This window comes from Lampetra planeri, chromosome 52, assembly GCF_965212315.1.
Source record: "Lampetra planeri chromosome 52, kcLamPlan1.2.h2, whole genome shotgun sequence".
Lineage (NCBI taxonomy): Eukaryota > Metazoa > Chordata > Hyperoartia > Petromyzontiformes > Petromyzontidae > Lampetra > Lampetra planeri.
The window spans coordinates 416,284-442,521 of NC_136158.1; the positions used below are offsets into that span (position 1 = coordinate 416,284).

Genomic DNA, 26,238 nt, shown 5'->3' on the forward strand with positions numbered 1-26,238 from the left:
TTCCGCTCACGCCCGCGGGTCTCTTCCCGCCAGCCCCGCCCCGCCCGCCGTCTCCGCCTTCAAACTCCTTCGAGAAGCCGGCGACCGACCGACCCCGGGGTTCGTCTCCGCGTCTCCTTGCCGTTTGCCGTGACGCCTTCGTCGTCTCCTACTCCTCGTCCTCCTCCTCGAGGCGTCGTCCGGGCTCCACCCACCGCCTCCCGTCTCCGCCGATCCGTTCCCTCCCGTCAGAGGCGCCGTCTCTCGTGAGCTCTCCCTCCCCGTCGCCATTCATCTGCCTCGTCTCCACAGGGCCTCCTCCTCCAACTCCCTCTTCGCCTCCTCCTCCTCGCCGTGGCTGCAACTTCAGTCGCTAGGCCTGCGTCGCCTCCATTCCCTCCACCCCACCGGGCTGAGTTCCTCATCATCCTCATCATCCTCCTCCTCACCCCCCTACCCCTGTCGGCCTCCCGTCATTTCCCCCCTCCACCACCTCCACACAGAGGTCGCAACCGGGTACCCGATACCCTACCCGATACCCGGCTACCCGTACCCGGCCGGGTACGGGTAGCCGTTTGCGACCCTGGTGCGGCCGGGTACGGATACGGGTAGGCCGTGAGTCACTGGTGAGTAACTGTCACTCATTTCGGGTAGGGTACGGGTAGGGAACAGGTACCCGTGCCGGTACGGGTACCCATTTGCGACCCTGGTGCGGCCGGGTACGGGTAAGGAATCAAACCCCGTTTGCGACCTCTGCCTCCACATCTCTCGGCAGGGGTCGGCAAACCTGCGGCTCTTCTCGAGCCGCTGCTTCGCGGCGTTTTTATTTGTCGAGGACCCCAACCACCGTCTCGTAGTCACCACGGGGCGTCATTGCGGCTCTTCAACATACGTTGATGGGGTGGGGTTTTTTTCGAATTTGACAATAATGCCCCCTCCATAATACAGGGTTTTTTGTTAGGTGAGATCGCGTAAATATTAATGTTGTCGTTAAACCCGCCACCACCCCGACAGCCAACTAGTAAAGGTTGTGTCACGTAGACAGAACGTGGCCAATTGGTCACCAGTACAGCACGAACCGGTTGTGTGTTGGAGAATAAAGCCACAACGTTTACAATCGGAGTACGACGTTTCGCCACTAATTACAACCGGCATCATCAGGCGGACAGCAGCCAGATGTGTGTTCAATTGGTAAAGCCCCCTCTTGTTATATTGGCTGACGACCCCAGGCCTATCTATTCTAGATCCTTCAGCCACTTAATAACACATTCCTGCGGAGGGAGCTGGTAGGAACGTTGGGTTGCTCGGTCAATGGCCAGGGTCAACGGCGGCGTGGTGTATTCCGCAAATATGCCCGACTGTGAGGGCGGGCACAAGCCGGCGTGAGTAGGTTAAACGTTCAGTTTTACAAGGGCACCACGGGGTGACCAGCCCCTCCCCACCCAGCCCCTCCCCACCCAGCCGCACCCCTCCCACCCTCCCCACCCAGCCTCCCCACCCAGCCCCTCCCCTCTCCACCCAGCACCCCTCCCATTTTTGGATGCAGGACGGACGGACAGAATAATCCCCTGTGGGCTGGTGTAACCAGGTTACTACCAGTATCACGGACCTGCCGACCCCTTATCGGTGCCTCCCTCATTACAGACCAATTCACACCTTGTTGGTCATCACGTGCCCGTTTATAAATCTCAACGTTCATCCTACAAAGTTTAATTATGAGGGAGAACACAAACAAATAGACACAATTATAATTGTGTTTGCCCGTATTGGAACGGCTGTACCCCGTATGGACCTGAACACTAGATTCCCTGTACCAGAAGGATACGGGGTAAACCGTGTGGGTTGACAGCGATGACATTGTCATCAACACCTTCAACGGGTTCGAACGTTCATCTGTGCCGCCCGCCGCCACCTCCCCCATCACCACCTCCACCTCTAACCTTTCTCCATCCATCACCTGCCGTCGGAGGTTTTGTTTATGAATGTATTTGTTGTTGTAACGTGTTCTTACCCGCCCCTACTGGACATTTGTGAAAAATAACTTTAGTGCTTATCGGATTCCTCCAGTATAAATACATATTCTGATCATGAAATGTTGTTTTAACTGAGGAAATAATAGGTACAATAAACCGTACCCCGAGCTGTAACAGTTGCAAATGTGCAAGAAATGTGTTTGACACCAGTGGTCATTCTCAACCTTGTTTCGCCTTGTTGAAATGTTTCAACCGAATACTCCCTTGTCTGACCCAACATTGTTCTAAGTAAATATATGAATAATAAACATCAATCATTTAACCAATTGATCATTTTGTGAGGTATCATCCGACCTCGTTAGTAATTGCAAGCGAATAAAAAAAAATTCAACGGACGCTTTGCATGCATGACAATTTGTTCGCACTCGCTGTTTATTCTTGTAAACCACATTGTTTACGATTAATGAGTTTAGAAGGGTCTTTTATAGCATTCTAGGTTCCCATATGGATTAAATCTGTATCGTAGTTATTTTATATTGGCAGATTCATACGTGATTATTCATCAATGACCCATGTATGTTATTTCACACATTTATAAATCACCTTACGTACCCTACCGGTTGAGAACCACCATTTTAATCTCCTCAATCCCTTCCATCCCACAGCCTTGGCTGTTCTCCCGTCATCGTCGGCCATGTCTGCCACTCCAGCGCCACCATCGGCCATCGAGAACATCTCCCGCAGAGACGCCGAGAGAAAGACGGAGGTTGAGCGCCGTCGCCGGGAGGACGAGGTTGACCTGGCGCCGGGGGAGCAGGCCGACCGCTTCGGGGCGACCTTCGGCACCGAGACGGCGGCCCTGGAGGCACTGCTGCTACGGGGCGCCGTTGAGGAGGCCGCAGGACGCGCCTCGGCCTTGCAGGACCTCGTCAACCAGGCCACGCTCTACCTGCCGGCGTACTGCCTACGTCAGGCGCAGGGCAGCCTCGACTCCTTTTTGGCCAGGATCAGGGCCAAACGGGAGGAGGCGGCGCCCAAGAAGAAGTTTGCCTTCAAAGCTCGAAGCAAGAAGGAGGCGGCGGTGGAGAAGGACGAGACCGACGACAAGGTGGAGGCGCCGCCGGCGACGGATGGCCAACACAAGCGGTCGACCAAGTTCGACCTGGTCCAGTGTGGCTTCCACGACCTGGTCGGGCAGAAGCTGACGGAGCGCGGCGACCGGCTGTCCGGCACGGACTGGGCCCTGGGGAACCTGTCCGGCTGCACTGTGGCGCTCCTGGGCTCCCCGAGCACCCTGCATATCACGGGCGTCAGGGACTGCGTGGTGCTGTGTGGGCCCGTGGCCACCTCCGTGTTTCTGGACGACTGCAAAGGGTGCAAGGTGGTGGTGGCCTGCAGGCAGTTCCGTGCCCACCGCTCTGAGGACACAGACTTCTACGTGGACGTGGCCAGCAAGGCCATCATCGAAGACTGCGTCCGAGTGAGGTTCGCGCCCTACAACCTGAGCTACCCGGGCCTGGACAGCCACTTCAAAGATGCGAGGATGGAGGGTCACGGCCAGACGTGGAACGGAATCAACGACTTCAACTGGCTGGCAGACGTGCCCTCTCCCAACTGGAGCATGATCCCAGAAGATGAGAGGGTACCCACGTGGAATGTGGATGCGGTGTGATGAGCATCGGTCATAGTTCACCTCCGCGGCGTCACCACAAATGCTTGTGCCAGGCTGGGTGCACTTGAGGCCACTTCAAGTGCTTGGATGCTCGCTTGCAGGTAACGGGACGGGCTCAGGTGTGTTTTTTTCCAGTGGGAAAAAACACAGCTGGTAACTGCTCCCGATTGTGCCAACTCGCTGTTTAATCTGCCCAGCGCTCTGTTCGCCGTGAGACGACACGGAGAGAAAAAATGCACTCGGCTACACGAACGTTGTGGCAGACTACAAAAAATTCGCAAGCGATCAATTTCAAATTAGTTAGTTACACTGAAAGGTTGTGGAGTTATCTATTTAAATGTACACTACAGCCCTTGTGTTCATTCACCGCTGGACGAGGGCCTCCCCACACGGCGTGTGGGTCGTGGGTGTTATTTGACCATACTTCACCACACAGGTCAGTGAGGATTGCAGGCGGGGGGGGGCATGCATAAATGTGGGAACAAGTGCAGTAGTAAATTTTGATGGATTGCTTTCTGCCCATAACGTTCGCCCTGCTGCAACCTTCAGCGCCTGCTTGTGGCACACACACACACAAGCAGCAGCCAGGCATAACTCTGCTCAGCTTCGGCGATCTGACGATCAGCGCATTTCGGGGCAGTTTGGTCAAAGGCATCAACCGTTCTTTATTAACATTCGCATCAACACTTGAGCTCGCGTGTAACAAACAATGAAGGCATTCCATTGTTGAGTTTGATTGGCAGTGAAAGTTGCGCATTTCTTTCAATGTTAACAAAGTTGCTTAGGCACAGAGGTCAAAAATGCAAAATTGGCCACCAACAGAGAGCACTTAAAGAGGTTTGTTGAAATTATTGTTAAAATTACTCTTTAAAACTGTTGTCATGCATGTGTGCTACGATTGTATGAGCAAAAAATAAATTGCAAGTGTTGCTGGGGTTATAACTGAACTAATGTGCGCACTCCAGATGGTGACGGTAGGGCCCGGGGCGTTTGCTCTGCTCACGCCGCTAGCTACTAAGTGAGCCCCCGTCGAGGGTTTTTGGTCTACCCCTTCCACGCTGGTGTATTTGACAGTAAAACGAGACTTGAACAACCTCTTGTAATCGGCGACCATTCGCTGAATCGCACGAGCAGAGAAGGAGAAGAATTGCTTGCTATTGACATTACCACAAAAATGCGGCGTGTGGAGACTTGGTTCTCGTTAGATTTTGCGTGTGCAATAAAATTTAAAAAAGCTAAACTGACGAGCATTATTTATTCGTGTGATTTTAAAACTGTCCCGAAAATTGTCATTGACAACATTCCGGGGTCCTAAAGTGCAGTGTACAAACTAGACAAGTTCATATGAAACTGCTGAAGAGTCGTCATCTCAAAGCGGCCTCTTCTTGTTGCTGTGTGGGCTCCGCCGGATTGCACGCAGCATCCACGGCTCTGGGGCTTTTGGCAACAGATTCCTCCTCGCACAGCTCCTTAAACTTGTTGGCCGTTTCCAAAAGACATTCCCTTATTTCCCCCTGAAAAGGAAATAAAATAGAACAAAACTCAGAAACGAGGGCTGGCAGTCTTTCCGGTTGAAAAGTCTTTGTTGTACCTTACAATGTGAATTTTGGTCAACAACATCGAGACTTTCACGCGGACACGGGGAACCTTTTCCTCAGTCGGGTCGAATAGGATTTGCAGAGATATCTTTGGTGGGCCGCACTCGGAATACGCACCTTGGTGTTATCTCATAACGTACGTATCGAGGCTTTTGCGGTGAGGCCGTTGAAGTGATTAGTGAGTGATAGGTTTTTACCCTTTCAACTGGTACAAAAACTGACACCTTTATACAAGGCATCATGTTTGCAATAACCACAACACAAGCAGTCAAAATGCAAACAGAAAGAAAAGAAACTATGATAATTATTTGCACTGTCCTTGAAGTTGATTGGTCCACACCCGAGACAGCTTTTCTTAGGGCCTAGTCTCCATTGGTGTTGGACCAGATGACGCCAAAAGGCGTACCAGTTGAAAGGGTAAAAACCTATCACTATATTTTGCCACTGGTAAAGGAGGTCTCATAGTGATTAGTGATGTCGCAATGAATATAGTTTGCGGACATTTTTCATACCTGTCAACACCTTATCAGTGCCTACCTTATCACAGACCAATTCACACCCTATTGGTCACCCCGTGCCCTTATAAATCTCTAAATACATCCTACAAAGTCCCATCACAAGGGAGAAACACAAACGAATAGACAAACATTGTTTTACTCAATTTCCCTGTACAAGAACACGGGTAAACCGTATGGGTTGACAGGTATGTATTTTGAAGTGGTAGGCATTATTGCTGTGGGGAGTATAACATTAAGTCGTGGGCCAAACGTTCCCCACCTACGCCTGAACAGACATTGAAATGTACGAGTGGCATGACCGTGGCGTCACTTCAGCGTAATAATAATGACTTGCCTGAGCGTAACTTTTAAACGTTATTTTTGCTCATTCGCCAAGCTTCGGACTCATGTGGCAGAGCGCGGGATACACAGCCTCTACGCGTAGCAAGACCACTGCGCTTAGCTGCAGTGGGGTGTGGCATTGCCGGCATGGGCCCCGGTACGAGGAATTAAATTGGGGTCCATGTTCCTCATTTCCCCCCGTCTTTGGAGCACGGCGCCTGGGCAGGACCTCTCCTCCAGGCCTGTGGGAACCGGTGCAGTCGCACCACTTACACACTTGAGAAAACTACGCCACCAGCCAGCTGTTTAAAAACTTTTTTTGTCCTGTAGATATTAATATTGACCTGTGATACAAAATAAATAAATGTCGTCGGTTTCCAAGCCCTCGATACAACCTCAGCGGGTTCACCCGCTCGTCACGTTGGTCGGTACCTCCGGAGGAAGGTCTTCCAGCAAAGCGTCCCACCTCGCCACCAGCGCACTCCCAACGTGCAGCCTCCCCGCCACCAGCTGCCGCGACAAGTGCAGCAGTGCCCAGCAGCAGCGCTGTCGTGTCGGGTGATGAGGGTGGTGAGTGGTGGGGTGTTCGAGGGGATGGTGGTAAGCGTAAACAAAACATGCCAATTAGTTACTACTTGAGCGCACTGGTGTGTTAGGAGAGTAAACCCACAACATTCATATAATCGAGCACGACATTTATCGGTGTCCAAGTTTTGACATAAATAGCTATGAAAGTACAGATGTGAACAAACCTTCTTGTCTGTGGCCGAGCGCAGGTAAGAGACATTTTTGTTGGCCAGGAGGAGGTGGAACGGGGGTTGCATTGAGAACTCGGTCCAGACGCCCTGCAGAGCTCCCAGCAGCCTGCGCGTGCTCTCCTCCCAGCAGTCCACGGCGGGGCTCTCGTTCAGCACTCTGTCGAAGGCTGGACACATTCGCGCAGTCACGTTGACATTTACCGTTGTGTTTGCGAAATACTGGGATACCCGTTCTCTTAACAAAACCCGATTGAGGCGGTGACGTCACGGCCAAACGGTAGCACGTTCGCCACTCGTCGTGGGTTCCTGGTTTGAATCCAGCAGGCCGCCCCGGTTATTGCTGCGGTGTTTAATACTACGTACCATCTGCATCACAGTGGACGTTAAAGATCCCCTGACATTCGCAAGAGCAGGCCCGTTGTATTTCGGTGTCACAGTCCGAATAAAAAAACACAACACAAATACAGTGAGTTCTATAACGCCGCCAGTTTTCATAACGCGAATTGGATACAACGCGATGAATGTATTAGGAAACACATTTTTACTAAGCGGATGCGAATTGAATATAATGCGATCGAGTGAACGGAACTACATCGCAGCGTGAGTAGGAATCAGCGGTCGTACGGCGGCCTCGGCGTAGCATCGCACGAGGCAGTGGGATGCTGCTGGATACTTCTAGATGCTACCCACGCGCCTCGGTGTTTGTTCGGCCTGCGTAGGCATCTCACGTGTTATCGCGGACTGCGCTTTACCCCCGATATTATTTATTACGTGATTTTTCCATAACGCGGTGTTCTTCAGGAACGCTACTACTCGAATAGGCTGCATTAACAAGAGGATATTTTTGTTTTTGTTCAGTGTTGGCATTTTCCTTCCGTGTGGGAGGCCAGAGAAACCACCATGTGTATGGGGGAATAACACTCAAAGCTCCACAACGAAATTTAAAGTATTTTTTCTTATCAAACAATAAACAAGCTGGTTAAGTAGATGGCATCTGTTTAAAGTCAAACGTAAGACAATAGCACTTGCACACCACCATGCAGGATGTATATATGTTGAACTTATTTCGCACTGTACGTAGCCAACCGCGCTAATCGGAGGTGCGGGGGAAGGACAACAAACTAAACACAAAAAGCAGTTCTAAAGAATTGAGTTTTCAATCTAGATATAAAAGTGGCTTCCTAACAACGGGTAATAATGTACTCACCAATAGCAGCGGCAAGTTCCACCGCGTACTGAGCAAACGCCTTCTCTACCGTTGGTGACAAATACTGCAACACAAAAACGTCACAACGTCGTGAGACAGAGTTCCATTCGGCACCGTGCGCACATCGCCTGTGTAAAATACACCGCTGGCGTGGGTGTGCCCACACCGCGCGGGTCGCAGGCGTCACTTGACCCCCGTTGGTCACGTTGGTCGAGTGCGATTCGGCATACGTGAGGAGCGTGGATGTGTGGGAGCATAGAAGTACAGTACAGAACGACTATGATGTTGCTGCACTGCCACCCACTCCCCCCCACTCCTGCCACCTTCCCCGACTCCGCTTCTGACAGCGTAGCCGCCCGGCAAGTGACAACAATTGTTCTTGTTCAAGGTGGTCGCTCAACTCGGCCGAGCATCCGATCTGATGAGATTTGGCACACCGACCAGCGTGGCGAGAGCACGGTCAAACAGTTGTTTGTGTTCCATCGCGTGAATATAAATGTGTCGTTAAACCCGCGACCACGCGACACAGACCAATGAGTAAGGTTTGTCACGTAAACAGAACGTGGCAATTAGTTACTCTTCTTGGTTCTTTCGGTAAAGTCACGTAGAAGGGAAGTAATAAAATAATAAAAATAAAACATAATAAAACAATTCTCACGACGTTTCGGCCACAACGCAAGCAGCCATCCTCAGGCGAAGAATGAAACACCCCAAGCTTGGAGCGTATATTTAAGCTGGGTTAGAGGGGGGGGAGGTGGGAAGAAGAGCGCCTAAACAAAATAATTTGCATATCAAGAGGAATTCAGCATATGGAAAATGCGTAGGAGGTGGGCGGGGGGGGTTCCAAATCAATACTATGCCCGTGCATTATGCAGGATTAGCAGCATCAAAGGGGGGGGGGGAAGGGGGGGAGCATTAACAAAGGAAAGGAATGTTAATAGTATGTAGCTGTAGTTACTAAACAACCACGTAAAAAAAAACTACAGTATAAACTGCATGACAAACTAAAGTATAAACTACATAGCATCATCAGTAAACTTACTATACTCTACAATAAGCTGAGTTACTAACAGTAAGTAATACATGAAAAATTCTACGTTGTAAAAAATTATATAATATGCTTCTATCTAAACTTTATTCTCTTACATCACACGCGTCTATACCGTACTATATACTTCCATAGGCAAAACCAACATTAAATTACATACTGTATTGCTATAAACCACCCTATACCTTATACATTTTTAATATAACACTATGTATTATTCTACCCACCCTAATGTGTATCAAAATGGTTTATTACGTCCTTCCAGTGATTGCTAAGCCAGAATCCATCTTCTCGGTTAAAATTGTCTCTGTGTTTGTAAATGTGGATCGCCTCATGTACGAATCTCTCATGATAGCCAGATGGCTTGCAGAGAACCTCTGTCTTGGAGAAGTCAATGTCATGTGAGCCCACTGAGTTGTAACAGTGATCTGCCACGGCTGAGGTGTTTGTCCTACAGTGTTTCAGGTCAGCTTTATGTTCACGGATGCGGTCCGAGACATGTCGTTTGGTTTCCCCAATGTAACTGCTACCACAGAGGCAACTTAGTTTGTAGACACCAGGGTACTGTATGTCTGGAACCACATCTTTTACAGACGGTACCAGATCACGGATTTTATGTACTGTGTTGAATCGGACCTGGATCTTGTGTTTAATCAGGATTTTGGAGATCTTTTTTGTGACCCCAGCAATGTAGGGTAAGGTGATGGTCTTGAAAGGCTCCTCAACAGGATCCTTCTTGGTGGTTGGAGTGATGGCTTTGCGGATTGTGTAGTCGGAGTAACCATTAGCCTTAAGAGCTTGGCGTACGTGTTTGAGTTCACTGGAAATGTGTTCATGGTCGGAGATGCATTGGGCTCTATGATATAGAGTCTTGATGAGGGAATTCTTCTGGGATGGATGGTGGTGGGAATCCGGTTTTAGATAAGCATCCGTGTGGGTGGCTTTCCTGTAGACAGAGTGGCTCATTGAACCATCAGGTCTCCTTTTGATTAGGACATCCAAAAAGGGTAGCTTGCCATCATTTTCGACTTCCATGGTGAATCAGAGACAATTTTAACCGAGAAGATGGATTCTGGCTTAGCAATCACTGGAAGGACGTAATAAACCATTTTGATACACATTAGGGTGGGTAGAATAATACATAGTGTTATATTAAAAATGTATAAGGTATAGGGTGGTTTATAGCAATACAGTATGTAATTTAATGTTGGTTTTGCCTATGGAAGTATATAGTACGGTATAGACGCGTGTGATGTAAGAGAATAAAGTTTAGATGGAAGCATATTATATAATTTTTTACAACGTAGAATTTTTCATGTATTACTTACTGTTAGTAACTCAGCTTATTGTAGAGTATAGTAAGTTTACTGATGATGCTATGTAGTTTATACTTTAGTTTGTCATGCAGTTTATACTGTAGTTTTTTTTTTACGTGGTTGTTTAGTAACTACAGCTACATACTATTAACATTCCTTTCCTTTGTTAATGCTCCCCCCCTTCCCCCCCCCCCTTTGATGCTGCTAATCCTGCATAATGCACGGGCATAGTATTGATTTGGAACCCCCCCCGCCCACCTCCTACGCATTTTCCATATGCTGAATTCCTCTTGATATGCAAATTATTTTGTTTAGGCGCTCTTCTTCCCACCTCCCCCCCCTCTAACCCAGCTTAAATATACGCTCCAAGCTTGGGGTGTTTCATTCTTCGCCTGAGGATGGCTGCTTGCGTTGTGGCCGAAACGTCGTGAGAATTGTTTTATTATGTTTTATTTTTATTATTTTATTACTTCCCTTCTACGTGACTTTACCGAAAGAACCAAGAAGATGAATCCCTGCAGTCACGAAAGCTTTAAATCGAAATTAGTTACTCGTTCAGCACACTGCGTGTGTGTTGGAGAGTGAACCCACGACAACATTTACAATTCGAGTACCGTGACGTTTCGCCGGTAATTTACAACAACAACAACCAGCCTCATCAGGCGACACATTTACGCGATCCAACCCAAAAAAAGCCTCTTATTGTGGATAATATTGGTCGCGAAAGCCCTACTGCTAAAAATTAAGGTGACCAGACGAAATTGCACGCTCAGAACTGCTCCGAGTACCTTTTTACACTGCAGAGATCCGTGGAGGCGTCTCACGAGCTCCAAGACTGCTCCCTCGGTGACGGCGGCGCCCTCGCAGCTCGGGGCCACCGTCACACACAGAAACTCCTGTCGAGAAGACGAACCCGTCGCCCCCAAACCACGCGCGCGTGCACACACGCACGTGAGCGATTCCCAACGCGCACGCGGCCACGCGCATTCTATGACAAGGGCAGTTTCAATAAGTAAAGGGACGATCGAAAATTTCTGTAACCTATGTTGGAACAGGTTTGGCAAAGTTTTTCGGTGAAAAATGGACTGTGACGTGGGTAACTCGTGCGCAAAATAGTTTTATCTCCAGATGTCACGCATCCTTGCACAACTGCACATTGGAAGAGCAGTGAGCTTACTATTCATTGTTTGTCCTGCAAGCGTTCAGAAAAGAGTTACGAATGCATTGAGTAATGAAGCGGGTAATATGACGATATCCGTAGGAATCAGCAAAGATTACACAGTACACCGAGGACAGCACAGCAACACCGTGGTCATCTAAACGAGTCTCGATTCATCCATTGCGTGTGACATCATCGGTACGGCTTGACGTTTTGCTTTGGGAAAAACTTGGGAGCCTCCAAAGCCATGCAAAGGCTGACTCGGCACAGCCTCGGCGGGCCTGGGATGTACAGTGGAAGGAGGCACCCGATACCAAAGCCGTGCCAGGACCGAGGCGGCTCAATTCCCTCCAGCTGTGGAGGTCAAAGCATCGGAGAGGATCAGAGTGAGCGGCGGCTTGCCTTGAGCTGCGTGAGGACAAGCGACGGCATGGGGTTGGCGTGGCTGCAGGCTGCCGGGCACGCGCGGACGCTGGAGCCATCGCGACTTGGCTCGCTGGTCAAGCTGCACGAAGCGGACTTGAGCGGTCCGTCCACTCGGCTCCTCAACGCTTTGCTCAGGAGCTCTGCCAGCCGCGCGACCACACGGGACACCCGCGAGGCAATCGCTAAGACTCACCGCAGCATTGATGATGATGATGACGCGTACAAATAATAACAAGTGATGATCAGGAATGCGAATGTTTGATATTCGTGCCATACTTAACGCGCAAGGCTATCACGATGGGGCTATGAGTAACAGACCAGCATCATCCGCCAGGAGGTGGCGATGTTGCTGCGTGGTTTAAATTTCTACCCGAGGGAATCGACCATCATGTGAAAGAAGTAAAATGAATAACTTTTTTTTGTCGTTTATTCCACAATCAAGTAACTGTCCCTGCTCGTGGCTAATTGCTACGCGGCTCAACAAAGAGCTCACTGGAGGACAGCGACTCACTGTCGACGTTGCTGTTGAGCCACTGGGCGGCTTTCTCCTGCGCCAATCGGACAACGATGTCGGCAGCAGTGCTCACCACCTGCAAGCAGAACAACAACAACAACAACAGCAGCCGCTCCTGCTGCTCTCCGACGTGTTCTCAGGCTGCGGTGACGTGAGCTCCCAGTCACCGACAACCTTGACGAGTGAGGAACTGCTCACGACTAAACCAGCTGCCTGCATCGACATTTTTTACACATTTTATCCGCAGGCGCGGTTAATCCGCGGCCTGGATCATCCCTCCACAGATAATGGAGAGCTAACCATGAGTACAAGAGGTGTGCACAAATAGGCCAGCAACTTCTTTGCCGTACTGCCTCCTACTAGCCACTTCATAGACATGACGGGTGGGTGATTGGTGCACATGATATACCCACGATGATCCACCCCGCCCCCCTCACACCACCCCCGCCAGCACGGCGTTGGATTACAGACGCGCGTGGACGCCTGCCGCTATCGCAATGTGGTATTTCATCACTCCGGCTCATAAGCGATCCGTCCATCCAGTTGCCTGGCTTTGACCTCCCAAGGCGCCAACGGGTGCAGTTAAACCGCTTCCGGTGTGACCAGGCAGTGCGTGTTGCTGCTTCCGAACATCAATGGGGTCCGTGCTCGGTGGCAGCCCCACTACCGTGTGAACGCGCGGAGCAGGAGGACCAATGGGGCACAATCGCCTTCGGCTGTGAAGCACATCAGGGCGTGCCGGGCAGACTGATTGCCATGCACGTGCTGGAGGAGGAGGAGGCTGCACAGTGGGTACGTGGGCTGACGTCCACTCAAGGAACATTTATTGATTGTATCTATATTTATTTTGTATATGTTTCTGGTCTTTTGACTGCGGGAAGTCGCGGGAAGTCGCGTGAAATGGCATTCGCGAAACAAATCCATGCCGACGGCCAGGACGTGACCTTTTTCGCTCCTGACCTCTCAACTCACCTGGGGGGACAGCTCTTCGGGCAGCAGCAGCCGCATCACCTGGGGTGCCTTGGTCGCGCAGAATCTGTCGCGTAAGGGCGACAAAACAGGGTGGGTCGGACAGGTACGCGCACCTATGTAGCTGCAAGAGCTACGCAATTTTAATGCTCTCCAACCAAGGCTGAAATGTTTTATGCATTAGCTCCATCCGTTTGTTCGTCCGTCTGACTGGCGGTAACGGGAGGGTATGGTAACTTTCACAAAGATGGCCCGATATGAAATAAACTTCATCGTCAAGTTGCGGGCCAGTCAAGCAAATTAAAGGGTAAGCCCAAACTTGGAACCCATGCATATGGGCATTTCTCTTTCTTGTTTCGTTTGCATCTTCCTTTAAGTCGGATGTGGGGAATCAATTCGTTGCTGCGTGCCAAAACATAAATTCGAAGTGCTTGTGAAGCGTGAGCACGCACCTTAGCGTTATCCAACGATAGTGGGAAAATCGTGCTCAAGTGTCGACCGAATATTAGCGGACCCTTCACAGGGACGGGAAGGTGTTTTGCGAGGCCAAAAATACTGCCCCCTAGCACCCGATAAGTGCGGCCAAGATGCTCGCAGTGATGGATCGTGTCATTTTGTGGGGCGTATCGAAATGGCGGGCCTCATGTGACCGCGGGCCGTGAGAAATTAATCTGGGGGTTGTAGGTTCCCCACACCCGCTCTAAGTATCGCGTGCGCTGAAGTGGCCCGATGGTTCACGCGGCTCATAATGGCCACGTCACACAAGACAATTTGCCTGCTGAGGTCCAATGCGGGTTTCAGCCCCCTGCGCGATTAAACAACCAAAAACTCGTAGCATTAACTTTGTTTTTCAATTAATTCCATGTTTTTGATCTTGAATGCTTTTGATTCGGGGTCGCCAGCAGCGATGTCGTGTCGCAATATTACGGAACACTTGAGCATTAAAGAAAGACCGACAGACAGAGATAGGATATTGGCACTGTATTTCTTGAGATCTGCTCTTCGTGTTTAGTTTGTTATCCTTGCCCCCGCACCTGCGCTTGGCTACATACGGCGCAGAAGAACTTAAACGTACACGCACGCGGCCACGAGCGACACCCGGCGGTGGCGATTGGCGGTGTCGGCAGCGCCCCGTGCACTCACCGCTGCGCAGCGTCGAGCGCCGCGGCGGTGCCCTGTCCGGACAGCTGCGTGCACACGTCCTGCAGCGTCAGGTCGGCGGGGACGCCGCCCGCCAGCGCCGACACGCGAGCCTCCCCCTCCTCCACCAGGCCCGCGAGCAGCGTCGCTCTGCGGCACACGCAGAGTGACGCCTCGCGCTCGCTCACTCACTCGCCATCGCTCTCTCCCCTCTCTCTATCGAATTGACAAAAATTAGGAACGCACCCCGAGTATGTATGTACGTTGCGCTTCTTTCGCACCGTGCGTAGCCAACCGTGCTAACCGGAGGTGCGGGGGAAAGACAACAAACATAGTACACACATACGCGTTCATGTGTCGCACATTTTTTTTTCAATGCACTGCTGGACGTAAGGCCTGTCCACGCCGCGCGCGACGTGGGGGTTATTTGACCGTACTTCACCACGCTCGTCAGCGCAGCTTGGTGAAGGCGGGGAGCAGCATCCCGCTGGGACATCCCTTCAGTGGCCTATGGCAAGCTGTCTGTGCACGGTGGTCGCCCGTCTATCCACTATGCAAGCTCAACCCCGCTTAGCTCCCGAGATCCGATGACATTGGGTATTCTCCGGGTGCTTTGCTTACAGGCGCCTGATTTGCTCGCACGCACATTCGGTCAGAAATATTCCTCGTATAGCCTTAACGGACTATTGGGGTAAGTGCTGTTAGCGAGTAGCACCTATGAAGGCCGGAACGGCACTAGAGGGGGTGGCTGGCCAGCACCACGCCCGGCCGCTTTTATCTCCCTAGTGGCGATGTTTACACATCGCACCAGGTACTCAATTGAGGCTGAGTCAACCTAGGGGAGGCCCAGGACCGGTTCAAATAATTGTCACTGGTGTTGTCCTTGAACGGGAATCAAACTCGGGTCGCCGGGTTCGTAGCGCAGTGCGCGAACCGCACCGCTACCACGCACAAACACGCACAATTCAACACACGTGGGTTCAGTTCTACTTCGGGGTTCACTTCTGTCGCTCTGTCGAATCGCCTCTCACCGGATGTGCTTGACGCAGTTGGAGCAGGTCCGCTCGGCCACAAACTCCACCGTGCGCTTCAGGGAAGCCGGGAGATTGTGGAAAAACGCCTGCTCCAGCTCCGTCTGCAACGGGGCAATCACTCGCACGCTCATTCGCTCGTTCGGTGTTTAAAGACAAAGGGTCCCCCCCCGCCGTGTAGCCTTTAAGAGACTTTTGACGTCAGGTGCTCTTAGCGAGCACCCCTCCGGCATACGGAGGGGGTGGTTGGCCACTATCACGGGCTCCCCAATGCTGTTTTTTTGACACACCGCCCAGGGTAGTAGGGGAGGCCCCATACCCGGATCACATAGCTTCGTCACTGTTGTTGGCTGGGAGTGCGAAAAACGAACTCGGGCCGCCGGGTTCGTAGCGTGGCGCGCGACCCGCTGCACTGCCGCACCCGAGCGTTCGCACACACACACACATAGACACAGAACGGCCCCTCGCCGAACACAGCCGCTAATGCTGCGCTCGTCGTACCTGCGTCTGTCGCTGGGAAAGCCCGACCGACGGCTCCATGGCGGTGGGGTTAATCTTGCGGATGAACCCGCCATTCCTCCCGGTGCCACCCCCGAGTGACGTTGCCAGAAGCCTGCGCAGTTCCCCTGCAGCAACGCGACAAACCCTCGTTGCCATCATCGTTACCCAGCCACTCATCACCCGCATCACCCAGCCACTCATCACCCAGCCACTCATCACCCATCACCCAGCCACTCATTAAACTCATCACCCATCACCCAGCCACTCATCACCCATCACCCAGCCACTCATCACCCTGTTGGCATGTAACGATTAATTCCCTCCCCTTCCAGATTAGAGGAAATGTTACAATGTGATGTTTTATTATAATTAAGTTTTTGCTGTACGGACGACATACAGAGATTGTGAGAAAGGGGTGGTGGTGGTGGCTGCTTGACAAGGTATGTGCAGCTGTGGCTGAAGCCTTGTGTTTGGCGGAAGAGACGTTACCAATGTAGGGGCAGCAAGTGAAGAGCAGCTGCTGGTCGACGAGTGGCAGCGTGTCCTGGGACAGACGAGAGGCAGAGACGCATGCAACGTTGTAGACCCGATGGACACAACGGCGTTCTGATGGAAAAGCAAGTATTTCTAGGGTACCCCACCCCTGAATGTGCACGGTATATCAAGAAGGCACTGCATGATGTAACAGTTGCAAGCTTGTGGATGGTGGTAGACGCAGTGTCATGGTACCCACCAGGCCTCCTCCGCTTGGGTCTTCCAACACCCTCTGCGGCAACTCGGCAAAGAATACTTCATCAGGAAACGACGGGACCTTGGTAGAGCAAGTGCATGTTAGGCAGAGCGACACTGGCGAGTGGGCCTGTGGCATTCGAGTTGCCACGATTCGGAGCCGCGATCAAGCAACGATTTTCTCTCTCTTTTTAAAACGATACGAGGATGGTGACCGTCTCTAGTGCCTGCAGGGAGTCCAGTTAACTAATTACGTCTAGTTTAACACGTAGGCTTTCGCGACAAATAGCCATAATATTGGTTTTGTTTGGTTAAATGTTGTGGATTTGCTCTCCAACACACCGGTGTGCTGTACTAGTAACGAATTGGCACGTTGTGTTTACGTGACAAACCTTATTAATTGGCTGTGTCGGGTGGTGGTGGGTTTAACGACACATTTATATTTACGCGATCTAACGCAAAAAAACGATATGGATAATTACGTACAACATATATTAATCATGTGTCCCAATTATCACGCACACAATTCAATGCGTGTATCGCAGGTGTGTAAGAATCTAATTTGTGAAAACCACACCTGATGATGATTGCTTGTGTTGCGATCGAAACATCGTGAGAATTTTATTGTTTTATATTTTTATTATTTTATTTAATTGTTTCCCTTCTACATGACTTTACCGAAAGAACCAGGAATATGAATCCCTGCAGTCACGAAAGCTTTAAATCAAAATCGAATTTTAATTGAGGTGGGGCCGTGGCTCAGAGGTTGGCAGGCGGCTGCCCATGATTAAAGCAGGCTCTCAAGTAGAGTTGATGGTCCCAGCTCGCTCACAAATGACTGGGCGTCGTGGTGGCGAGATGTTAACCACCTCGCCTGGTATGCAGGAGGTCGTGGGTTCGATCCCACCTCTGACACCTGCTGTATATTTGGAGTTTGCATGTTCTCGCTGTGGTCGTGTTAATTTTTTTCCAGGTCCTCCGGTTTTCCCTTCCACATTTGGAATCAGCATGCGTTTAGAGTATTCTGGGCAGCTGCTAGAAATGTCCACGTGATGCTAAGCCGCCACTCTGTTGAGCTATCATTCGTGGCCAGGAAGCTTCTGAATGAGGTACATAGCTCAGTGGGCCTTACCTGGTAAAATAATAGTAATATAGAGAGGTTTTACCCTTTCTGGCAATACAACAGGTGTTAGGATGTTCAGACGCCAAATAGATACCTAGATCAGCTGACCCCGAACTACGAATACTGTATCTGGTGTAGGCCAATCAGTTTAAAAAACGATGCAGATATTACAAGAGTATTTTTGTTTGCATGTTCACCACAAGTACGTGTGGTTAATGCAGACTTGATTCCTTGCAAAAAGGGATCTATTTGGTGTTTGAACATCTTACACCTACTATTTTATTGGCAAAAAGGGTAAAAAGCTATTTAAATTTTTCATACTTTGATACTGGCAACAAAAGGTCCCGTGATAAAAAATACTTAACGGTGTTTATAGTCTTTGTACCTGGAACAACCATCCCAGCAGCAGTAGCAGCAACATGCGGTTAAGGCCACAGGCCTCGCTGGGCTCCAGCACAAGAGACCTAGAGAAGCAGCCAAGACGACAACGCTCGTCAGCATTGCCATCCCATTCGAGCGAGACAATTACATTGCAGACTTCTCACCCACAGGAAAGCTACAAATCTGCCTGTCGCCTGATGAAACTAGTTGTAATTACTGGCGAAAAGTCGTAATCAGATTGTAAAGTTGTGGCTTGGCTCTCCAACACACTGGTTAGTGCTGTACGAGTGACGAATTGGCACATTCTGTTTACGTGACAACCCTTACGAATTGGCTGTGTCGGGTGGTGGCGGGTTTAACGACACATTTATATATTTACACTATCTAACCCAAAACACCTGTATTGTGGAACGACTGTTAGATCGCCATCACCGTAAGCACGTACCGATGCTACTTGCTGTTTGTATCACAACTTATGTAGCCACGACTCTAACATCTGAAAACGTCGCAGGGCGCCCATGAAATCATAGAGCCGAACAGCTTCTCGGGTTTTTCCTGCTGAAATAAATAAAAGCTATCAATCATATCTCTCTATTTAAAACCGGACAAGGAAGAAAAGGCACGCTTGTGCATGGATTCTGTGACGCATTCTGACATGCGTTTGCCTTCAGATTCATTACATTTTTAATTACCCATAATAACAGTCGTGCCGACACCTGGCACTCAGAAAACGGTGTACGTCCATCCCTGGGCCGCGATGAGACCACGGGGCTAAGCGGCTCTGCTGGGAGCTTGCGCATCAGCCTTCCGCAGAGCGGGGAGGCCTAGTCAGGCGCTTTTCGCACGGGTTTTTGCCTTCCAGGTTTTGGAAACCCTTCGGAGCGGCGGCTGCGTGCCAGCGGCGACGTGCCTGTAAATGTGCAGCATGGAGCGAAAGACTCGCGCGTAGCACTCCATTCGCGCCGCCCCGCGGTCCGTCATGCCGAGGAACTCGATGACCCACGGCAGCGTCAGCACGAGCCGCCGGGCCCCGCGCGCTTCTCCCAACGCCGAGTCGACGTCCAGCACCTGGGCGCTCTGCGCACACGAGACAAAGACCCCCCCCCGCCCCGTGTGATGCACGCAGGCTGTTGGGGCAAACGCCGCGAGCGAGCACCTATTGTAAGGCGTCTACGGCACGTGAGGAGGTGGTGTGACCGGCAGCGCCCCCGACCGCCTTTGTCTCCCCAATGTTGATGTTTACACACTGCTCCAGGTACTCAGTGAAGCTGAGTCGACCTAAGGGAGGCCAGGGGACTGGTTCAGATGTTCGGCACTGGTGTTGATGGTCGTGAGCGCACCAGGTCTTAATTTAGAGTGAATACTAAGGGGGGGGGGGGGGGCTGTGAACTGTTCAAGATCGTTGCCACTCATCTGAATAGAGATGCAGACCAAGATCAAATGTAGTAACGTCATTAGCGACTGCAGTGCACCGAGGGAGACCAAACACGGCGATTGTCTACACTGTCCGTGCATGTTAAAAACATGAACCCAGTCGACCCAATTGGCCGAGCTGACAGGTGGGTGGGGAAACGCACGGCCGTCACACGACGTCTCGCAACGCAGAGTGGACTAAAAGAACGACCAAATTCAATTCACAGACGGACACAGTGACGAGACCAGAGGTCGGCAACCTGCGGCTCCGGAGCCGCATACAGGGGCTCTTTGGCTGCCCCCCCTCGGGGCTCTTTGGCTGCCCCCCTTGTGGCTCTTTGGCTGCCCCCCCTGTGGCTCTTTGGCTGCCCCCCCTGTGGCTCTTTGGCTGCCCCCCTTGTGGCTCTTTGGCTGCCCCCCCTGTGGCTCTTTGGCTGCCCCCCCTGTGGCTCTTTGGCTGCCCCCCCTGTGGCTCTTTGGCTGCCCCCCCTCGGGGCTCTTTGGCTGTTCCCTTGTGGCTCTTTGGCTGCCCCCCTGTGGCTCTTTGGCTGCCCCCCCTCGGGGATCTTTGGCTGCCCCCTTGCGAGCAGCCTTTAAAAAAAGAAAAACTTTCAATCTTAAAACGTAATTTTATGCAATATTATTGATTAAATATGGCAGGGAATGGGTCACTATGGAATATTTTGGTGAAGACAAAATGTACAACAGTCAAACTGCGTTGTTAAATAATAACTAAGGGGGGACACAAACTAAATAGACTCAGTTTATTCCATCGCCTGCGTTGTTTATTTATTGAAGTCAGAATGTGTGCCGTCGTCATCTGCTGTGTACACGCTGCTGTGTTTGTGTACAAGTCGCTCTCTCTGCGTGCGATGCCGCTGCTCTCCAATTAATTTGGTCAAAGACAAAAACAAAGTGGCTCCACTTCTTCTCCGAAAGGCTGCCGACCCCCGAACCAGACTGAGATCCCCGACCAAGATACGGTTAGCGACTAAACGAACGCAGGCCGTCCGCCCACACCTGCAGGCGCAGATCCAGCGCGGGCTCCTGGGGGCGCGTGGGCGTCGCGTCGTGCGTCCGGTACGGCAGGAACGCGATGAGGCCCAGGAACTTGGCGAGCAGTCGCGCCGTGAGCAGCACCGACTTGAAGTGCTCCCTCCACTCCTGCGCAACGCCGTTTGGGTTTCACTCGCCGCGCACGCATCCAGTTCTTCTTCGTTCGATCGCTACGCGTTTAGATCCTCGTCATTTAAAAATAAAACCGGCCCGGTTGCTTGGCGCAGGGGTCGTGATGTTATTCCCCGCAGTGCATTGCGGCTCTTGAAACACTGAGTTATATTTTTATACCAAATAAAAAAAAATGGCTCTTCTTGTTATTTTGGTTGCCGACCACTGGCTTAGCGGTAGAGTGAGCGGTCGGCAATCGGAAGGTCGCGAGTTTAAAATCCTGGTTGGGCATTGACTCAGCCCATCATCCCTCCGGAGTCGATAAATTGAATACCACTATGGGGAAGTCAAGAGTGGTTTTCCTGCTCCAGCAATGTGCAATTTCTACCACTGCTTCAGGGCTGTAAACGGGAACCACCAAACCAGACAGGCCACATCGAAGCAAATAGGCAATTCTCGAATACAATAAACAATTACCTCAACTAGTGAACAATCGCGAAATTCAACTGCCCTTCGATTGACTTTAGGGTCATCGACGCTGCAGACCGCATGTTTGTACGCGTTTAGCACGAGCGTTCGGGGCACGTTATCAGTGGTGAAGTTGTACACACAGACGCACACACGGACATACACGCGTAAATCGATAGCATCCGGGGGCAGCACCTGTTCACAGGTGTCCCAGTCCCCATCAGGAGCGAGGATGCACTCTCCATTCAGCTCCATGATCTGATGCCTCAAGCCATCCATCAGGTGCTGGCACAGCGCAAAACTGCCAACACAGAAGCTTAACGTCGTCATCAGCATCATCGGCAAACAGCGGCTCAGGCAATTAACATCGAAACGTCTAGGCGAGCTGAGCAACGGATTCAAAGCAAGGAAGAGCCAATTGTTGACCTCATCTCAACTGCTTTAAACAAGGCACTAACCAGCACGGTAATATTCGTTTATCCAACGAAGCCTCGCCGAGTCTCAAAGCTCTTTCAGGAGGCTCCTGCTTTGGAAAGTTAGGCTACTTCCTTATAAATCAGCATTTTGCAATTGGGAGGGGAAAAATAGAAAGAGTACGCGGAGAAGGCTCATCGCACACGGCTGGCACTCGACGGAACACGAGCGGCACACCGAGTTGACAAATCCACTTGGCCGCCGCCGCCATTCCCTGGCCACGCCGCGGCCCTGGGGGACAGTCGTGTGAGCGACGCCGAGGTCGTCGCGCGGTCCAAGAGGAACTCTTGACGGAGCTAACGACTTTGGCGGTTATCGCTGCGTTGTACTTCCTGTGCCGTCCCATCGTCGGACGGACTGACGGACAGACTTTTGGTCGCGTGTACAATTCGGGAAAAGACACTGGGCAGGCCAACGCCGCGTCGCTCCCTCACCTGTCGGCCACCAGGATGAAGTCTCGGAAAAACGCTTGGTACGCCGGGAAGGCGGGCGGCGGGCAGGGCCCGCCCTGGGCCTGCGGGGCGGTGAGGCGCTGCTGCAGGCGCTGCAGCTTGCTGGGGTCGTTGCCTCCGAGCGCGCTCAGCAGCGGGGAGGCCACGTTGCTGCTGGGCACCCTCTCGTAGGGGTCCTTGCACATCTACACTCGGGAGGTGGGGGGGGCGGGGCAGGTGTTGTTATAAAAAAATATTTAATTAAATCGCCACCCCCCCCCCCCCCCATGCCCCCCCCTCCTACATCAACCATAACAATTTGGAAGAACAGCATTAAATGAAAATGTACCGTATGTTGACAATCTGCGGTGAGTTGCAGTGAGGTGATTATGTGCTCAGGTGTGGTGAGCTGCAGTGAAGTGGAGCGAGGTGTGGTCAGCTGTGCTAAGGGGCGGTGAGCTGCCACAAGCTGTGGCCGGGTGCGGTGAGGTGCGGCGATCTGTGGTGAGGAACGGTGAGCTGTGGTAAGGAGCGGTGAGCTGTGGCCAGGCAAGGTGAGGTGGGTGCGGTGAGCTGTAGTGAGGAGTCACTCACTCGAATGAGCTGAGCTTGAAAGAGCCGAGCGAAATGACTGTGGTTGTGCTCCGATGACAGCTGCACCATCATTGCCCTTCGCACGTTCCACATACATCCGAACGCGATTGTCAAGACTCATTCGTGTTTCCCCGCATATCACAGGGACTGAGGGGGGACCCCAAGAAAGTCAGAATTTTCTTAGGAAATCAATTCAATTGACACTCCCGAAGCTCATTAGATGAACAGCGTGCAAAGCAATGCCCGGACGTGTTAGCTACATCTTGGCACTGCGTAGTAACGTCTCGCGCCAACCAGTCCCAGCTTAGTAGTCTTCTCCACCGTGAATATCTACGAGATCCCTTGAAGTGACCCTGGTCCACACACGAGAGGGAAGCGCTTTCCCACGCACGGCTCGGTCACTTCCCGTCACGGAGAGAGGGCCCTCGCATCGACACAAGCGACTGAGCGTGCTGCAATTGGAAACACAGCGTGTGTTGCCAAGTCCAAAATATTCAGCTCTGGCGCGCGATTGAGTGCGGGCCAAGTGACGTGTAAATGTTGTTTCCAGGATGTTTCGACGCGGTCGGCCTCAAGTGGCCGCGCGCCGTGCGGAATGCGGCCACGCGGAGTATGTGCCGCACCTGATTTTGTTGCCAAGGACTCGTTCGAACTCCCAGCCCGGCGAGTCGCGCCCGTCCTCCCACTCGCGGATCAGCGCGTAGAAGACGTCCCTTCGGGTTACGAAAGAAACGCAAAACGCACAGAACAGGAGCACGTCACACGGTGGCGTTACACGCGTCTTGATGGAAAGCGGAGCTAGCGAACCGCCCCGGTTTGGCCAAGACAGGTGCGAGTGTTTTAGAAAGACCGTCCCCTGGTGTCGCGCATTCTCTTTTGCGAAAATATGATAACAAGAAAAAAATTCCGCACGGAATTTTCTGGACTCGCGATCGGCTCGCGACGAGGATGAAGGCCCGAGCCGTCCGAGCATCGGGCAGGGTCCGTCAGAATAGGCGTCACGAAGACGAGACCACTCGGCAAACCGGAGGACCTGGAGGAAACCCCATGATGGACACCGGCAGGAAATACCAACTCCGCACAGTCTGGAGTCGAACCCAGGCCCTTCTTACTGCGAGGCACGAGTACGGCGCAGCCCCGCCCCTCATGCCTCCCGGAGGAGGACGAGTCGGGGCAGGGGAGGAAGAGGTGCGTGAGCAACGAGAGGGAAGATATGTTGGTCATGGAGCCACACCTCTGCTTTTTAAAGTTTTGGAAGGAGCGATTGCTGGGGAAGTTTGCTCGGTTGTCCGTCTTGGGTTGGAAGGGAACCGAGAGAATGGTGGAGGTGGGAGTGGTGATGACCTGTAGAAAGAAAGCAAAACACAACGTTAAAAACTGAACACTTTGTGGAGGTGGCCCAGGCGGTTCGTAATGGCTGTGTCAGAGCAATGGACCAGCACCGCTGAGATCCAGTGTTCAAATCTGAGTTTCTGCCACCCACGAATAAACCGGGTTCTCAAAAGAAGTAAGATGGGAGGGGTCTTCCTGGTCACCAATGACTGCACAAAAACACATGTTTACTTTTCACGGCAAACTGCAGCTCTGACAACTGAAAGTTATCGCCAGACGATGAACACCTCTAAAGCAAGTAAAAACTTGTACTACCACCATCACCGCCCAGTGTGGGTAACGGGCTATTTAATGGACGTTAGTTCTGTGACGTCAACGTGTCGAAAAGAGTTTAAAATTTCGGTTTGCCATGCTACGAGCACTCTTTGCAGGGTATATGCAAGGTGTGCCCCCTATTGTTGATAAAACAAAAAGGCCTAATAATTGAGTGCTTCAGAGCTCGTTCTGTAACGGCGTCTTCCACAGCTGCTTTCAAACGCACGGTCGGTGCAGCGCGCCCAACGTGACGCCATCGGTACAGTAATTTCACCGTAAGTATCTATGAACGGATCACTTTGTAATATAATTTGGTAAAGGAAAAAATTCACTGAAGACGCTGTACGCGGGCTGTGCGCGCGCAGGCTGTTTGCAGGCGGTGGGGAGTGCAGACGCTGTTGCTGGCTTGGCTGCGTTGTCTCACCCGCGCGGTGCTGACGCCGTAGGCCGCTCGCAGCTGCTCCAGCAAGGAGGGGGAGAAGGTGGCCACGCGCTCGTGCTCCAGAAGGGAGCGCAGCGTGCTCCGGTCCAGGCACCCCAGCAACCTGGGCACAACGCACAACCCCCACCCGCGCGCGGTGGCAACTCTCAGCGTGAGACGCGGCCCGAGCAAGTGAACGAAATTTATCAAAATGTTTTAATTTCGCGCTGATTACGTAATTGCTTTACAACGTTGCGTTTGTTCCCAGCGGGGTATTTGACGGTAATTCCAGCGCCAGGCGCACAAGGAAGCAGCACGGCCGTAGGACTGAGTAGCTCTCTGCTGGGGAGGGCGTGTCCCTTTCGGCAGGGTCCCGCCTCCGGGCGGCACGTTTGGATGACTTGGTACCTCGACTCACGTTTGCAAATGTTGACAACGCCGACAGATGCTGGACCAGAAACTTGAAATGCATCATTGACGCTTGAAATGTGCGCTGACTGCGGAATGCCTAAATCCACAAACTCACCCCATGAGCTTTTCCAGGACCTTGACAGCGAAGTAGACGCAATTATGAACGCTTTGGAAGTAGGCTGCTTTGAGAGGTTCTGAAATCGAGAAAGCGCGCACGTTTAAAATTCTGTGCACTGCAATTTTAGGAAGGGTATGTGAAAAACAGGAGATCTGAATCAGTTCATCATCTCTCCGTATGACACGGATAAGACAACCGAGAAGGACATTGCAAAGTAGATTTTAAATAAAATTAAAACAAGAGTCAAAGCGAATCTGACCATCACTGCCGCCACTTGGCTCCGGACGGTCGTTGTCGACGACGACGACAAGGGCCTCCTCTTTGGCGACGTCCGCCGTTCCGCACGGCACCGTGAGCAGCTGCAAGGTGAAGTAAACCTCCAGCAGCACGTTCGGCACCAGATTACGACGCAGGCACACGGAGTAGAGCTCGGCAAAGACGTCCAACTGATGCTGGTGCGACACCCGGTCGGGCCGTGGGGTCCCCGGCGACTCGTCTGCCACGGTTTGGCTGGCCGGGCCCGCTGGCGAATCGAGCAGCAGCTGTGTGGCGATCGCTGGCGACGTCGCGGGGGGAGTCGCGGGAGACGTCGCGTCTGGTGTGGCCACCTCCAGGCCGCCCCGCTGGGCCGCGTGAAACACCGGGGTCGTGCAGCAAGCGGACGAGTCGTTCGCTGATTCGCTCGTGGTGGAGTCTGGGCTGACTTGCTTGGCCCTGTGGAAAGGCAGGGA

At 51.9% G+C, this 26,238-nt stretch overlaps 2 protein-coding genes across 2 annotated transcripts in view; one reads left to right on the top strand and one right to left on the bottom strand.

Annotated features, from left to right (window-relative positions):
• On the top strand, positions 1-4,864 carry TBCC (tubulin folding cofactor C). Its single transcript, XM_078617048.1, has 2 exons — positions 1-245; positions 2,618-4,864. Exon 2 carries the CDS (start codon positions 2,647-2,649, stop codon positions 3,622-3,624), a length of 978 nt encoding a protein of 325 aa, XP_078473174.1. The 5' UTR covers positions 1-245; positions 2,618-2,646; the 3' UTR covers positions 3,625-4,864.
• CDAN1 (codanin 1) overlaps positions 4,262-26,238 on the bottom strand; it is a 25,645-nt gene continuing 3,668 nt past the window's right edge. Inside the window, exons 4-27 of the mRNA XM_078617047.1 lie at positions 25,767-26,221; positions 25,505-25,583; positions 24,982-25,102; positions 24,145-24,254; positions 23,534-23,623; positions 22,911-22,986; positions 22,320-22,522; positions 21,607-21,712; positions 20,797-20,940; positions 19,274-19,440; positions 18,368-18,446; positions 16,864-16,941; positions 16,620-16,674; positions 16,131-16,255; positions 15,630-15,733; positions 14,602-14,748; positions 13,462-13,525; positions 12,487-12,565; positions 11,952-12,115; positions 11,179-11,286; positions 8,027-8,090; positions 6,814-6,986; positions 6,494-6,607; positions 4,262-5,138 (exon numbers count right to left, since the gene is read on the bottom strand). Of these exons, the coding sequence (XP_078473173.1) occupies positions 4,989-5,138; positions 6,494-6,607; positions 6,814-6,986; positions 8,027-8,090; positions 11,179-11,286; positions 11,952-12,115; positions 12,487-12,565; positions 13,462-13,525; positions 14,602-14,748; positions 15,630-15,733; positions 16,131-16,255; positions 16,620-16,674; positions 16,864-16,941; positions 18,368-18,446; positions 19,274-19,440; positions 20,797-20,940; positions 21,607-21,712; positions 22,320-22,522; positions 22,911-22,986; positions 23,534-23,623; positions 24,145-24,254; positions 24,982-25,102; positions 25,505-25,583; positions 25,767-26,221 (3,055 nt within the window). The 3' untranslated portion in view covers positions 4,262-4,988. The remainder of the gene's footprint in view (positions 5,139-6,493; positions 6,608-6,813; positions 6,987-8,026; positions 8,091-11,178; positions 11,287-11,951; positions 12,116-12,486; positions 12,566-13,461; positions 13,526-14,601; positions 14,749-15,629; positions 15,734-16,130; positions 16,256-16,619; positions 16,675-16,863; positions 16,942-18,367; positions 18,447-19,273; positions 19,441-20,796; positions 20,941-21,606; positions 21,713-22,319; positions 22,523-22,910; positions 22,987-23,533; positions 23,624-24,144; positions 24,255-24,981; positions 25,103-25,504; positions 25,584-25,766; positions 26,222-26,238) is intronic.

Coding starts and splice junctions, on each gene's coding strand:
- TBCC (XM_078617048.1), top strand. CDS start 2,647: ATGTCTGCCACTCCAGCGCCACCATCGGCCATCGAGAACATCTCCCGC.